This window comes from Antrostomus carolinensis, unplaced genomic scaffold (genome assembly GCF_000700745.2).
Source record: "Antrostomus carolinensis isolate BGI_N321 unplaced genomic scaffold, ASM70074v2 scaffold17759, whole genome shotgun sequence".
NCBI lineage: Eukaryota > Metazoa > Chordata > Aves > Caprimulgiformes > Caprimulgidae > Antrostomus > Antrostomus carolinensis.
The window spans coordinates 43,429-59,775 of NW_010336590.1; the positions used below are offsets into that span (position 1 = coordinate 43,429).

Genomic DNA, 16,347 nt, shown 5'->3' on the forward strand with positions numbered 1-16,347 from the left:
GTAGTGATAATGATAACAGTAACAAGATATGCAAATGAGTGATAACCTAGTTCAACTGCTTACCACCCACTGATAAGCCCTGCCCATTCCCTGATAATGATCCCGGAGGAGCAACAATCCCGAACCGAAACCGTGATCCCGGAAGAGCAAGAGCCTGAGAGAAAACCCATGCGAAATCCACCCCCTCCCTTTTCCAGTCACCCCCAGATAATATACTAAACATGACGGGATATGATATGGAATATTTCATTGGCACATCCAAATGCCAGTGTTGGGCTTTGCTATTCAATGCGCCTCTCCCTCCCAGTCTTAATGTGGCTGTGAACAGCCAAACATGGTGGCCTTGAGCTCCAGCAGTAACTAATAACATTAGTACTTCTATCAATGATGTTCTCAAATCAAGTCTGAACTGAAACCAAAACCAAGAGTAGTTAGCTCTTCTAACTACTGAGAAGAAAATTAACTCTATCCTAGCCAAACCAGGACACAAGACTATATTTAAACTTTAGATACTATTTCTCCTTAATTCTCAGATATAATTTGAGGTCAAGATTTAGTTAAAATAGTTTGTGAAATTTCACTTTAAACATCTTGAAGCTAAATTATTTTGCTGACAAATCCAGACCTATCTCCTATCAACCCAGTATGATTAAGATAATGTTGATAACACTTACTTGTAAATATTCCTTCTTCCTGGATAGCCTTCAAATTCATTGCTTGAATAGAAACTGTAAATTCATTTACATGTTAATAAATAATCCATAAAGTGATGACCTATGAACCAGCATGAAGATGAAAAGCCGTCTTGGAAGTTAATTTAGATTTTTTGAGATTTCTGCATGTGATGGAAGAGTAAATTAAGCTTATATACCTTTTATCTTAATTGATCTTTGCTAAAACTCTGATTAGATGACAAATAAGCCACATGAATAGTTCATCTTAATTCTCACGAGCTAATCACTCCAATTACATAAGCTGTATTTATCTATACAGTAACCTGAATGAGAGACAATAAAAAGAGACAATTGCAGTAATTGCAAATTGTATGAAGGTTAACCACATACTTAAATTTAAGTATTTCTAAATAAGTTTCTCTAAGATGGGTGATTGAAAATAGTAGAAAAATTAGGGCAATTTGCAAATAATCTCCCATAAGTAAACCAAGTTTGCAAACCTGTGCAATACCTTTGCATACAAATTTGTTGTGGTTGCATTCAAATACAAAACAAATTATACCTAGTTATAACTTGATGCATTAACAACTGGTGTTCCAATGATTAAGTGTTGCTTTTACTGACAACACTCACAATCTTTTCTCTTCTTCATGATACTTACATTGCATCATTTGTTACTCTGAAAATGTATATTGCTTCCCATTCTCCACTTGTAATTTGGATTGCATTCTCCTGTGAAGCAAGACATATAAGTTACTGAATATTGTACAATTATTTCAGAAATGCACAGTAGATCAATGTAGAACACTTTGCTTGACTTACCACAGAGCCATTGATGTAATGAATATGCTTATAACCATTTTTGTCACTAAAAATTTTGTAGTATGAACTGCTGTCTGATGTAAAATATGGTGTAGAAACAAAGAACTGGAAGAAAAATGGTAGATGAGACATAAGTAAGAGTCTCCAAGCTGTATAGCAGATTATAGTACCCGTACCCAAAGTAACAAGTCTATTTAATCTGTTCAGATGGACAAAGTACTTTGCACAGGTATTTACCTGTGATATGCAATCTCCTACTCAGTACACATTACAATTTCTAACCTGTCATGTCAGATTTCTTAAGCTGATAATATAGATACCTAAAGTACCACACATATGCAAGCTCTCCACTTCTAAGTGGAATAATTTGTTTGTGTATTGTGAATGGCTTTTCTTTAATTATTTAAAAATAGGCAGAGTTGATTTTTAAAAAATAAGTTTCTGAATAAAGCTAATGCTCATGAATGGTGCCAGACTGAAAATCCTGTGGGCCACAGAGTTTGGCTGATTCACTGAGCAAATACAGCACTAAGCAAATAGATGTCTGAAGTTTCCCATATTATTCCACTAATGTTAAAGAACAGATTATTCCAGATAAGACCATCAACTTTTGCTTCCTTTCAAACCATCACCTCTTTACTAAAATTGTTAGTCAAGGATGAGTTACTGTAACTGTGTGTTTATTTTCAAAATATGACCCCAGAAGAATGACTTGCAAGCACTTCAAACATAGCACCAAACATTCCTCAGTGAGTATGACTTCTGAATAATACTAACCCAAGCTTGACTAGAACCTGTGACCACAAGCTAAATTTTTGCGGAGCCTGCTTCTAATATTCCTAATGCTTGAAATCCCATAAAGGCTAAAGCAGGGATTTATGCATGTGTGCAATTTCTTTAGTTCTAATAAAAACTTGTCATCACAACCTCAAGAGATGTGGTGAAAAAAGGAAAGGACCAAGTAACATAAGTGTGTAATCTTCACTTCAAATAAAAAGGACAGTGTACTGAAAATCAAAACTCTCAGTTAAGTCCACTGCAGGATATTCAGGCACAGTATGCAGTTCCCCATATTGAATTCTGGTAACTTCACCTGCCTGAGGTGTAAACCTAAGCAATAATACATATTTACTGTTAGAATATATGATTGCAAATATTGATCTCATGCTCTGACAATTTCATTGCAGGTTTGTTTTTTACTGTGAGTTCCCAGAGATAGGTGTTACGTCTCTTCCAAGACAAAGGTTACTGGGGAGAGAAAATTTCTTTTGCTTTAGGGGTAACGGCAGAGATGTATCAACTACCCCTGTAAGAGAGGTGCCTTACCCTGAAGATGTGCAGCACTTGGCCCTAAAACTGTGTTCTGAATGGACAGGTTTTATTTTTAAAATGCTATGGTATGACCGATCTTATCTCTTGCCCTAGAGACATCAGAGGAATTTTACATCTATTCTTTGCCTCCAGGATGCTTCTAAGAATTACATTGCAGTATGAATCTATCTCTTTTCACGACTTCCCTCCCTTCAGTATAGTGTCTAATCAGTTGGTCTAAGATTTGCAATAGGAGATAGAAAAGGGTTTTTAAACTCAGAAAGCAGGTAGTCAGATACTATGCCTAACACAGCATTAATAGTCTCAATACTGCAGTGCCATGGGTTTGAGCAGTAGTGTTGTATGACTCAGAATGGTGCTTCATGTTTCAAAACCCTGCTGTCAGGATTCAGAAAGCTGTATTGTATTTGATTTCATTAAATCAAAACAGAGTACAACAAGAAAACTTACTCTGCCTGCCCATCCTGTTTGACTCTCTTCTATGTGCTGTTGATTCTGAAAAACAAAATCAAATGTACACTCTTTAAGAAGTTCAAGAATGAGTTTATGGAGGTTCAAAATCTTCAAATAAAAAATCCTTAGCCACCTGTAAAGGAGAATTTTAGAGTACTTGCTATGAAGGTTCAAGGACTTGAAGGTTGTCTGAGGTAAATAATATTACTGTATTAATACCATTATGTTAGTTAAAATATTATTTTTTAACACCTGTCATCAGAGCTAAATAAAATCTAAAGTAATATTTTAACCTTATGCAACATTTCCCCTGAAAGCAAGGATTACCAACTACTTAGTCTTATGAATTTTTCAGTAAAAAAACAAGTAAAATAATTTCAGGAATAATAATCTTAAAAATCTGTGTTAGATTCTCAGCTGGTTAATTTGACATGTTTCCTTTCATTTCAAAGCTGTGATGTTGATTTATAAAAATGGATAATGTGACTATTAGGTACATCTTTTAAATGTAAACTTTAAAAACCTTAAAAATACAAGCCATATACTTTAGCTAAGTAAAATACATAGAAATCAAGGGTCTCCATATTTGGTGCTCAGCTTAGAGATATTAAAGGGCCCTATGTTCAACACTTTAAAAAAATCTCACAAATAACATATTTAGAAAGAAGAATTAAGGATTGGCTAAAATAGTGTAGGCAGCAAAAATCACGATTATCATATCCTGAAACTATGAATATAAGTTTAGGAGGTCTTAGCTGCTTGTAACATTCTTAAAGCTGATTTTAAAAAAGACTTATACTCAGCATAAATGGATCAGTATCTCCTGCAGCTAAAGGTGCTTTTACATTTTTATTTATGTTTTACTTATAAAATTTCTAGTGCATTTTCAATACTTTCCTAACACTTTTCTTTGAAGAGCATAATATTTTGCTCGTTGGAGGGAGCAAGTGATTTAATATTTAACAGTTCTGCATTCAGTCAATATATATATTTTTATTATCTTACAAACTCTTCTTTACAATGTTCATTTGATACAGTATGTCTTTACAGTCTGAAATAAATTCAACAAATTTACTTTCTAAAGTATATATGGTTTGTTTTTGTTATCCTCAATGTAATCTCATTAGCACTCAGAATCATGCTTTCTCCCCTTCAACTTAATTCCTGCAAAGTGACTTATCTGAGCAAAAGTTGCAGGCACTTGCACCTTAGCAGACTGTTTAGCACTTTGCAATGGCTGCACTGAGCTATTAACTCAGAAGATGGATTTTACTTCTTTTAGGATAGGAAAAATTGTATGTATCGTTTTATATCTGCATCCTAAATTTATTTTCCTTTCTTTAAATTAAGGCTCAGATCTTGATGACATAGTGCATTTAGGATATATTTAATGTCTCTCATATGAATAGTCCCATTGAATTCTATGGGTTTTTTCTGGGTATTAAAGTACTTAGAGAATTTAATTAGAGAACTGTCATCTTATAGGAAATCCCAATTTCATGAACACATGCCTAGCTTTTACTCACATGAATAGTTCCACTGAAGTCATATTGGTTTCTATGGTCTATTCGCATGAGCAAGACTTTAACTCGTTAACATTTTTGATGAATCAACACTTTAGAAACATGTTGTAGATTATATTTTGCTATTATTTTCAAGTACATAAAGCCTAGCACATTTATTGTACATTAGAGTCTCGATTTAATCTGAAATCAACAGAGAACTATTTTTGCCAATGGAAACATACAGAGATACACTCTCTAACAGCAAATAGAGCTAATGCAACACTCCCATCTGTTCACACTCCTTCAATTGGCCATTTGTGCAAACTTTTATGTGATAAAAGCATTGTATCACTGTATAAATATAGAATTATAGAAACATCAGTAGTGACTCCATAAATAAGGCTTCATGGAGAAATGCAATTAAACAAGGATCATGAACACAGTCCTGCAAGATGTTAATTGTTCTGGTATGGTTCCAAAAAAGCAATTAAGCACATGCTTAATTTTAAACACATAAATAGACCTACTGAAATAAATAAAACTGCTTACAAGCTTAAAGTTAAGATTGTGTTAAAGTACTTTGGTGGATTGGGGTAGAAACCTAGAAGCCTTATTTTTTTTTCTGTACTTTAAAATATTTAGTTATTAAAATGTAGATTACTTGGAGGAGAGATAGAGACTCAGTGTTAATGTACTTATAAAATTGAACAATTACTTATGAAACACATAAAATGCTGCAGTAAGTATGTATTTCTTCCTAATAAATTAAGAGATTTCTCTGTGGAAAATTACTTCAATTATAATGTTTTTGAAAGAACAGGACCTTAACTTCCTTTTAAATTTGCAACAATTGTCATATCATAGAGGAAGGAATAAAAATTATTTTCAACTTGGAAAGGCTGTGCCAATAAACTCTGAATTTACAATTTGTCAGTTATAAAGAACACTTTTACAAGTATTCTTGCCTTTTATTTCCCCCTAGTTCAAGGTTTCAGCTTAATGCTAGTTTTTATAGGTGTTCTGTACTATAAACTCTAAAAAGAAGACATGCAAACTGCATCAATATGAAAAGACAAATCTTTGGTACTAGAGTAACTGAAATTCAGGCTTATCCTTTCCTTCAGGATCTATATGAATTTATCAGTGTCTACAGTCTTCAGGCATTACAAGTTCTTTTAAAGAAATATTTTTTCATAAAGGCTTCTGTATGTAAGATCTGTAAGTATCTACATAGAGATATAGATAGCTAGGCCACCTAAACTATCCTGCTCAACAGAGCATGGTTTTCCCTCCAAACTGTCTTTATGATAGAATGACATATTTGAACAAAATGTGGAGCTACTGTTGCAATTAGCCTGAAGTTTTATTTTCAGATCTGAAAAAGGAATTGTGTTTCTGAAAACTTGCCTGCTTTCTCCAATTGTATGATTTGACAAAACAGAAGAATTTCTCCCTCCTGAAAACCTGCCTTACTTTTAATTGATATGTTCTTTCAACTAATTTATCATTAATCATAAAGAACATGACTTATGATGTATGAAATTTCAACATAGTATAATAAGATTTTCTTAAAAACCCAATAAAGATCCTAAAGGATTCCACTTTTGAAGATGAGGAAGCAAGAAGGAACTCAACAACAGTACTGAAAGCTGCTCAATAGTATTCTTCTCATTTTTGTTGCTTTGATTGTTATTTAAGCCTCACTAAAAAAAAATTTGGTGATTTTATTTCTTGTTTGTGTAATTCAAATTTTTTCAGCCCTCCCCCAGTAATTAAAATATTGAAAAAGGTATCACTAGTAGCTAAAAGATTCATGTGGTCAAACACTGGAAAATATGTCAGGCACACAATTATTTTCTAAAAGAATTCATGGCAAGATTAAATATACTTCTGCAAGTAAGTCAGAGCAACCTGTGCATGACCAGTAGGTGTTAAGATAGATATGCAGGTGGGATTAGCAAATGCTAATTTCAGTGATGTTAAATTTATATTTCCAACTATGTTACCTCTGGACAGTCCCAAGTATTTGAATTTTCTTTGAAGTCACAAATAGCTAAGACTGAAAAATTCTGGATTCTCTTTAGCCATTGCACACAGATTCGACTATCTGTTACCCAAGTAAGCCAAGTAAAATAGTGATCACTAAAAAACAAAAGAAAAAAAGAAATAAATGGTATTAAAGAAAGAACAGGTATATAGAAGCACTACTACAGACTGTATCCCCCATTTTCCTCTGTGGAAGACAATAGCAATGGTTCAATCATCTTATGGATTTTTTTTTTGTCCTTTTTAACAATGTATCATATGGGCAGACAGAAGCAAAATACAACATTTCTAGTTAGCTTCCAGTCTGTCTAGGAGATAAATATGGCACTCCACTGTTAGAAACCGAAAACAACTCAGAGGTTCAAGCACTTAAAACAAATAGACAAAAACTTTTTCAAAAAAGGAGAAGACATTGAAGGCACACTACCTGGATGCTATGACTGCAGGAACTGGCACTTCCTTAGGACCAAACACTTCAGTGTTAATAGTGTCTACAATAAACACTTTGACAGTAGGATTTTTAGCCCCAGCCTTCAAAGAAAATGTATCAGAGGTTATTCAAATCAGGCTCCGAACAATTCAGATCAAGGAAAATTACATCATTTTTTGCAGGAAAGGAGATAGTTTACAAAAGATGTATTCAGATGTAGTAAGTTGAGTATAATAGGGTAAATGTGGTCTTATAAGATTTCAGGGTGACACTACAGCAGTACTACATTACTTAAATTTGCATAATTTCATATATAAAGAAGAGCCTTTTAAACAGTCAAATTTAGTGCCTTTCTATATGGAAAATGTGCTTGGTGGGAACCAGTGTTCTCTTTGCAGTATGGATCTTTGCAGCACACACTGTACTTACTTTGGCATAAAACTCCAGAAGTATGTTCGCATGATTGCAAGTGCTCTTTGACATCCCAGCTGTGAAATAAAATGATTTAGCTTAAACTGATTTCATGCTTCCTTATGCATTGAATACATTATTAATTTTTTAATTCTCCTCAATGTGTAGTCTAAACCATCCAGCTTTACTTTAGTATGGTGATCCAGCTGAAAGGTGAGTAACTTCTTAAGATACATTAACATGATCACTTGCAATCATATGAACATGACAAAAGCCAGGAGAGCTCTCTAATAAATGCTGAAGAAATGCCAACTCAAAACCTTTTTGACTTAGATCTGGCACTTGAAAGCAGTTAAAATCCAAAGCCTCTTGAGACCAAAAAGCACCAGGAAGTGTGCAAATAAGCTGAAGCTGTCATAGCCTTTATTTTTCAAAATAAAAATTGTCTCATAATTCATTTACTGTAATGAAAAATAACAACTGCATAGTTAACATATCAACAAGTAAACTGCACTGAAAAAAGCAAGGCTTGATCATGCAAGCATGTACTTTTGCACATGCTTTTTACTTACATCAGTAATTCAATTTATTTCACTGATATTATTAAATGTCTACACTTTTGAATGTACCTATACCTTTTCAGAACTTGGCCTAAGTTTGTTTTCTTTCATTAATTTAGGCCACAATGGATTTAACCACTGTAATACAACCATTTTTTAAGCACAGTTAATTTTATCATTGCTATAACTCATTTCTCAACAGAACGTAAGTCAAAAGAATGAGAAAACATACCTTTGGGTATGGGATAATTATTTTTCTAGGATACTGGTCCTCACCAAAATATGAATACTCAATAACTGGTATGTCGGAATCATTAAATTGTACGTATGCTAAATATTTTCCACTTGGAGACCACCACAGTGCATATTTTGTTGCTAGCATTTCCTCTGAAGAAAAAAACCAAAACATAATTGTAACCTATCTACCTTTTTATCTATTTCAGCATTCTACTCTTAGCAACCTAGACATGTAAAGAGAGTCATACTAAATAAATAACACCAAACATCTTGCAATACATCTCAATTCCAAAAGGACTTAAGAACTCTCAAAACAGGCACACAGATTCCATTTAACTCAGTTGGGTTTTTCATGTATGCATGTGTTTATTTTTTTCAGATTTTTTTTATGCATTGAAGTGCCAAATATTAATCAAAATTAAAACTCCCATTAAAGCTTAATTCTCAACCACTGCCTGTGTAGCAGAAGGAAGCCCAGTTTGTAAAGTTCTGATACAGTTTCAGTAACAAAAGTCTCTGGATTTTGGTTACATACAATGAATATAAAATGCAGTCATTGTACGGTAAATAAAATATGGAAATGAAGTGATCCTTAGGGCTCTAAAAATAATGTATCATCACAGATATTTTAGAATGGATTGTGAGAACTCGGTAATCTAAACAAAGCATTTAACATGTTAATTGTTGCCCTTCAAGATTTACTTACCTTCATAGACCCAATCAGGAATCCCATTAAATATTTCATTCTGTTTTCCATCACTAGTTAGTTTAATTGCTGCCTCTCTTGGACTTCGTTTCAAATAGATATTATTCTGATATACATATACCTAAAGAGAAGAAAATATTTCTTATGAGTATAGGCACCAGTAACAGGGGTTAGAGTAAGATTTTCTGTGGTCAATGCTCTTACATTATACCAACAAGAAGATATAATGGATACAGAATGGGAAGAAAATGTCCATTCACACTTAGCCCACTCTCTAGGCATTTTCTAAAATTAGTATGATGTTTAAAAATTTTTTCTTGCACAAGTATTTTATCAATATTGGATAAGTCCAGAAGGCCAACCATATCCTGGGCTGCATCAAGAGAAGCATGGCCAGAAGGTCGAGGGAGGTGATTCTCCCCTCTACTCTGCTCTCATGAGACCCCACCTGGAGTACTGCGTCCAGTTCTGGGGCCCCCAATATAAGAAGGATATAGACCTACTGGAGCGTGTCCAGAGGATGGCCACCAGGATGTTCAAAGGACTGGAGCTGAGAGTTGGGGCTGTTCAGCCTGGAAAAGAGAAGGCTTAGGGAAGACCTTATAGCAGCCATCCAGTACCTGAAGGGGACCTTAGGAAGAAGTTCTTCACTGTGAGGGTGGTGAGACACTGGCACAGGTTGCCCAAGGAAGTTGTGGATGCTCCCTCCCTGGAAGTGTTGAAGGCCAGGCTGGATGAGGTTTTGAGCAACCTGGTCTAGTGGAAGGTGTCCCTGCTGATGGCAGGGGGGTTGGTACTAGATGGTCTTTAAGGTCCCTTCCAACCCAAACCATTCTATGATTCTATGATTCTATGACCTAGAGGAAGGCTGGGAGGGACTTTTTACAAGGGCAGGTAGTGACAGAACAAGGGACAATGGTTATAAATTGGACGAGAGTAGATTTAGATTAGATATTAGGAAGAAATTCTTCACTGTGAGGGTGGTGAGACATTGGAACAGGTTGCTCAAGGAAGCTGGGGATGTCCCCTTCCTGGAAGTGTTTAAGGCCAGGCTGGATGAGGCTTTGAGCAACCTGGTGTAGTGGATGGCGTCCCTGCTGATGGCAGGGGGATTGGAACTAGACGGTCCTTAAGGTCCCTTCCAACCTATCCCATTCTGATTCTATGATTCTAAGTAGTTACAAAACACTAATTATTTTTGGGCTGATGCTTTGGAACCAAGAAAAAAAAGAGTTTATAAACTTGTTACTATATGCATAAGTATATTATAATTACTGAGAAATACATACTTGGCTATCAAGTAGCTATTAAGAAAAAAGAAAGTAACATTTTTTGTAATAAGAATCTGTCAGCCATTTCCTAGAGTAAAAATTTTAGAAAAGATTTTAAATGCTGCATCTCTAAATCTCCATAGTAAACTCGTGTTATATAGTGTTAAAGGATAACACATTGGTTTTCAGGCCTTGAAACGACATTTAATCCTATATACAATTATGTTGGTCAGTCCTTGATAAGAGACTGGCTAGTGAAGTGAAACACATAATGTAGCTAAGAACATGGATTATTCTATTGAGACATAGACAAATTAAATTTTAACAAGTTAAACTGTTTGCTTTGTCATTCTTACTCATAACCAAGTTTAATACACACAGACCTGTCAAAAATATAGCCTAACAAAATAAAAACCAAAGGTAAAGAAATGTTTTCTAGCTACACAAAACAAAAACATTCTAGTGCATTATCTTTACTGACCAATTTGTGTCCAATGGGTGACCAGGAAATATACTGAATTTTATGTGGAAGCTGATTTTCTGTTACAAAGCCGCTAAAAAAAAGGAAAGAAGTTGAGATGGCTTTTTGCACACAGTGCAAATGGATCATTATACTGTACATTCGTATCAAATTTATGAAGGGCTATATTTTCTAGCATCTTATTCTTTCATGAGCAATGCAAAATTAAGACAGACAGTGAGACATGCAGTTATGTGATGATGTGCACCAGTGCTGCTGAAGTCTTGCAATGCAACCCTTTGAAAACATATTCAGCAGCCTAAGAAGTCAGCCTTATGTAATTCTGAACATTGCACCAGCATCTACTGTCATTTGCTCTATATGCAGTCTGCATTATAGTCTCAGCAAGTTATTGGGAAATGCGAACTCAGCATATAGCATGCTGAGGCAACCAAACAGTAGCAGTTACAACTGCAGCAGTTAAGGATCATGACCCACATGCAGTACCTCTCTACTCACATTAGCTTGCAGCAACCTCTTCCTGTCACCTTGAGCCAACAGTTTCCCAAGAATGGAGCAGCTCAGTGCAGCCCTGTTGCTCAGAACTAAGAAGCATTTGGTCATGCTGCTACTTATGGCATTAAAAGGTACTGAGCAGGCTGATGGCCTTCTTCAGACTTGGATAGAAAAAGGAGTGGTTTGGGAAGATCTTGGGAAAGAGACCAAATGCCATGGGAGAAGTCCAAAATGGACTGTTACAAGATCACTGGAGCACTAAAGGACATGTGAGAGTTTCAGGAAAGCTAAAGATTAGATCAACCATAAAAAGGATGAATTAGACAACAGAAGAGCATGAAGACATCAGGTGTGAGACTGAAGTGAACTCAAGGAGACAAGACAGGGTGGGAGAAAATTATGCAAAGAAGAAAAAAACTGAAAATCTTGAGCAGTTAAAGTTTTAGGGTATGAAATATAAAACAACCCATATACCTGGATGAGAAGATTAAAGGACTGCGTGATTTTGTTAGAGGCCATTTTTTTTCAAGCAAACAAGTAACCTGACAGATTCAGGCAAAAGCAAAGCAGAGTGGTAGTCACATTACTATAGAGTTTTTTGGTGGAAATGCGTGCAAGCACATCACTACAGAGTATTCACCATAGCTCTCTGGCCTTACCCATATATGAGATCATAAATGTGGTATGATGCTGTATAAGAGTATCTCCACAGCTGCAAAAATTAAGCAAGCAAATGTTATTAACTTGGAAAACAATAATCTAATTAAAAATAATCAGCTGCCTTTTCACAGCCCACCCCTTTCTCAAGAACATACCAAGAAACATTTATTCATGGCAAACACAATCAACAAAACACTAAATGAAACCAAACATTTCATTAGCGAAATATTAAAATAATTACCTTTGAGTAATTGCTTTCCAGAGCCATGAAATACTTGTCTGATGACAACACATAATTTGAAGCATTAACTTGTTTCTGAAAAATTAAGAAGTAGATTAGATTCTAGTAAAAAAAACTTTAAATAAGGATTTGATGAATCAGGTTTAATCTACTCACTTTTAAACTGGTACTTCAAATGCAACTGCATTTTGCTGCCTTTTTATTAACTGAAAAGGTACGTACCATTGTGCTGTTAGTCATGATGGTAGTTGGGTAGTTCATTTCAACATTGTAAAGAATAATATCATCTTCTGCAGACTGATGAAGATATTCATTATCTTTATAAACAAGATAAAAGGGCTGTTACCTTGCACAGAAGATACTACAGAACAGATCCATTTATCAAAGTACTCATGCTCCTGTCAGTGAACAGATTTTGAGCAAATATCTTTTGGCATCTACATGAAAAATGTTTTTCTTCTAATGATGTCAAGGTACAGAGTTATGAACAAACAGTCTTCAGGGTTCTTGAGTATGTTCTCAAGATTACATACTGTGCACAGAATCAGCTAGTTAACTTTATAATTAAATGCCAGATTTTCTTCTCAGTAATGTCTGGTCAAGAATACCAGGGACAGACCCATTAGAAGGGCAGTATCACAATGTAAATGTTTTAAAGAAAACATTCAAGATCCTTTGCTTATAATTTCACCAGAACATTCTCATTTGTACAGATTCTGCAGATAACAGCAGTATCATGTAACTGACACTGCATAAATGATACTGCCCTTACTCACACAGGTCCTACAATGCAAGGGTGAGTGGCCTTCAATGAGAATGGAATTTAACCCTACCTGTGCTCAAGACCTGAGTCATAGTTTGGTAGAAAATGAAGATCAGAATTTTAGTTTCACATCATTATTTTTGCTGCCATATATAGAGAGAAGGTATTAGATACTTGGTGTGTCTAAAGAGAGAGAGACTTTAACAGTTTAAAAGTAGCCTGAAACATTGTATAAGGTGTTAATTTTTATAAAATTAGATCACCCTTGGATCTTTTGAGCACACTGCTGTGATTTGTGTAACAGCGTTTGTGGTGACCTCAGGCTGCCTTAGGAAGATATACTAAATTTTAACTCCTTGCTTCAGAAGAAGAGTAGGCATATGGAATGTTGTAGGCACGACTATCTGGAATCTATGTCATGATTTCTGTGTGAGTTTTGTGACTGTTAAGAGGAAAGGTAAGTCTAAGTGAGAAGGATATAAGGACGGAAAGAGAATATTAGGTTTAGGTGGCATGCTGCCTCTATACCTCAGACAGAATTCTAACAAATGGTGGCCTAATTTTTAAATCATACAAGTGATGTCAACATATTTCAAACTGTTAATTGTAAAACTTGAACTGCTGCTAGCAATGTCCTGAAAGGCTTCAGTTCAGCTCTAAAACTGTGGGTTAAAACTAACCTGGTAGGACTCCATGTGAATGGTACTATGTTTCTTGTCTCTAGTCAGAGAACAATAATTGCTTGAAGCAGTGCACAGATAGTAGTGGTAGTAGTGTGTGTACTAGAACGTAATCCAACCTAGCTCAAGCCTTTGATACTGCTGTAATTCAATGACAACATGACTAGTATTTCAGCCACACACAGACACACACATAGCAGCAGCAATTAACTTAATGTCTTTATCTTCTACCATAAGGAACTTGCTTAGAAACTCAACCTTAATTTCTATGCATTGCATGGGAACTCAGGAATTTCAGCAATGTCATCATTTCTATAAATGAGATCAGATGAGATGAGAACAGTTGGGCTCATTGCGAGCTAGGTACTACCTAAAACAAAGAACGGCACCTGTAAGATTGCACCAGGCTACTTCAATTATTACAAATGCTAAGTGAAAAAGTTCTGTGACAAACACAAAAAAGGAGATTGCTTAAGAAATAACTGACACATTGACATATTTATTTCCCTTGCTGCAATGAATATGACAGTAAAAGAAATAAAAGGCCTCTGCTTATACTTGACTTAAACATGTCTGTTGAAACACCAAATACCTGGAATTTCTAGAATGACTGACAGAAGAGTAAATTTCAACCATAAGTTTTGATTAGTAGATTGTTTAATTTCATAGTTAGCATTCATTCACAGTAATGCTGGAAGAAAAATACATTTCTCAGTCTATGTAAACCAGTCTGGAAATATTAGAAAGCCTTATGTATGTTTCAGAAAAGGTTTTAATTACCTGAAACCCAATATGGAAAAAATGTTTTATATTGGAAGGTTCCACCCAAATAATCCTCCAGTGTAAGGGCTCTGGGACCATTATCTGTGTTGACAACTAAGAATAAGACAGAAAGTTTCTGTTAATGCAATGCTGTGAAGTGAGGGGAAAAAAAAAAAAGAAATAATTACTAGTCCAATACTTCAAATTTTCTGTATTTAGCACCAGGGAACAGTGAGGATAGCATAATCCTGGAGGTATGCAGAGAGTAGAGTAGGCACAGCAGCAAGGAAAGTTCTCTGTAACTGTTCTGATGGGTCTTTTAGCCTCTGAGGGACTCATCGTTAGGAATACAAAATTAGAAACTAGACAAACTAATTTATTTCACCCCGTTATTTATTCACTCAGACATATTTACTTGTAGAACCTGTGAGTCCAAGAAAAACATTTTCCACAGAAAAGTTTTTTTTAAAGCATAGGTTTCATTAAGTTGTGTAGCATGTAGAGACAACTATTTTAATAGGGACCTGCACATATTCAGCAGATTCAAACAAGAGGATGTGCATACAAACCTCTACTGCCAAATTTCATAAATGTCTCATCAACCCATTTTAGAAGGTGGATATAAGGCTTGCAAAATAATCACCATCCACATATATTTCTTAGTAGCCACATGAAAGAAATAATAGATGAAAGTATGCAGGTAAAAATAATGCTGAAAACTAATGAGTGAGTGAACCCAAACTTCAACTTTTTATTTAATGCTGCAAAAGAAAAATGGCAATGATTCTGGAGAGAAGACAGGTACTCTGATATTTGTTTTCTAAGCAGATCAGATAGTCGCATAAAAATAATGCACAAAATTGTGGCTGATTTTGTGGTTCTTGTCTGACTCTGTTGCCAAAGCTAAACGCCTTAAGCTACAGCAGATTTAAAAAAAAAAAAATTGAGGACAACCAACAGGATGAGAAGAGGGTAATGCTGAAAATGCTGGCTTCATAAGTGCATGGAAATAAAAAATTTCATTATAAAAATGTAATAAAAAGCTAAAAAGAAAAACTATGCAGTTCACAAGAGAAAGATCACTCAAAATATTTAATCTTCAAAAGACACAGGAACATTTCTGATAAAGGCCAGTTTTCAAAGTTCAGTATCATAATAATAGCATTTTTTAAGTCCAGGCATTCTGGATTCTATGCTTTTCTCCTTTAAAATCAAGGCAACTTTTGCTGTGGTCTTCAGAGGTAGTGTGGATGTCACTCTGCACCCTAAATAATCTCTGACACTTGCCTTGTTTGTTTCTTCAGGGCTCTCAGATGACAGCCAGATAATCAAGATGACTCGTTGTCCTCAGCTTTCATATCATGCTCCATCACTTTCTCATTACAGCTGTCCTTTCATAAGATCACACTGGCTTCCTGGGAAAAGTTTCTTCAGATTCTCTTCTATGGTACTTTGTAATGATAATACATGTTTTCTTCTGCTGAGTGACTATTACTTACTGTAGAATACACATGTCAGGTTGACTGTTGACACTAGCCTTGTCTGCACTAATGCAGAAAAAAGCTGTCATGAGAAATAAAACTGAATGCCAATCCATACGCAAAAACCTATCAGTATAAACTCTGAGCTGGCAATATGTCCAGAAAATATCCAAAGAAGTTCAATAAGAAGTTAATTCCTCTTGCTAATACCATGACTGTATATTAGAGATCCTTGATATGTTAATGATAAGCATAGAAGACAGCAAACTCTTTAAAGAATGCATACAACGTAATTCCAAAGAAGAATCCACATCTTTGGATTGTTTAAATTGAGTGA

At 35.1% G+C, this 16,347-nt stretch overlaps 1 protein-coding gene across 1 annotated transcript in view; it reads right to left on the minus strand.

The window, feature by feature from the left end:
• The window catches only part of FAP (fibroblast activation protein alpha), a 34,516-nt gene extending 19,877 nt beyond the window's left edge, over positions 1-14,639 (minus strand). Inside the window, exons 1-13 of the mRNA XM_010174927.2 lie at positions 14,548-14,639; positions 12,547-12,641; positions 12,325-12,399; positions 12,083-12,135; positions 10,929-11,001; positions 9,177-9,297; positions 8,466-8,620; positions 7,260-7,363; positions 6,793-6,928; positions 3,279-3,323; positions 1,497-1,601; positions 1,336-1,406; positions 675-728 (exon numbers count right to left, since the gene is read on the minus strand). Coding sequence (XP_010173229.2) covers positions 675-728; positions 1,336-1,406; positions 1,497-1,601; positions 3,279-3,323; positions 6,793-6,928; positions 7,260-7,363; positions 8,466-8,620; positions 9,177-9,297; positions 10,929-11,001; positions 12,083-12,135; positions 12,325-12,399; positions 12,547-12,585 — 1,031 coding nt within the window. The 5' untranslated portion in view covers positions 12,586-12,641; positions 14,548-14,639. The remainder of the gene's footprint in view (positions 1-674; positions 729-1,335; positions 1,407-1,496; positions 1,602-3,278; positions 3,324-6,792; positions 6,929-7,259; positions 7,364-8,465; positions 8,621-9,176; positions 9,298-10,928; positions 11,002-12,082; positions 12,136-12,324; positions 12,400-12,546; positions 12,642-14,547) is intronic.
• Positions 14,640-16,347: the final 1,708 nt, after the last annotated feature.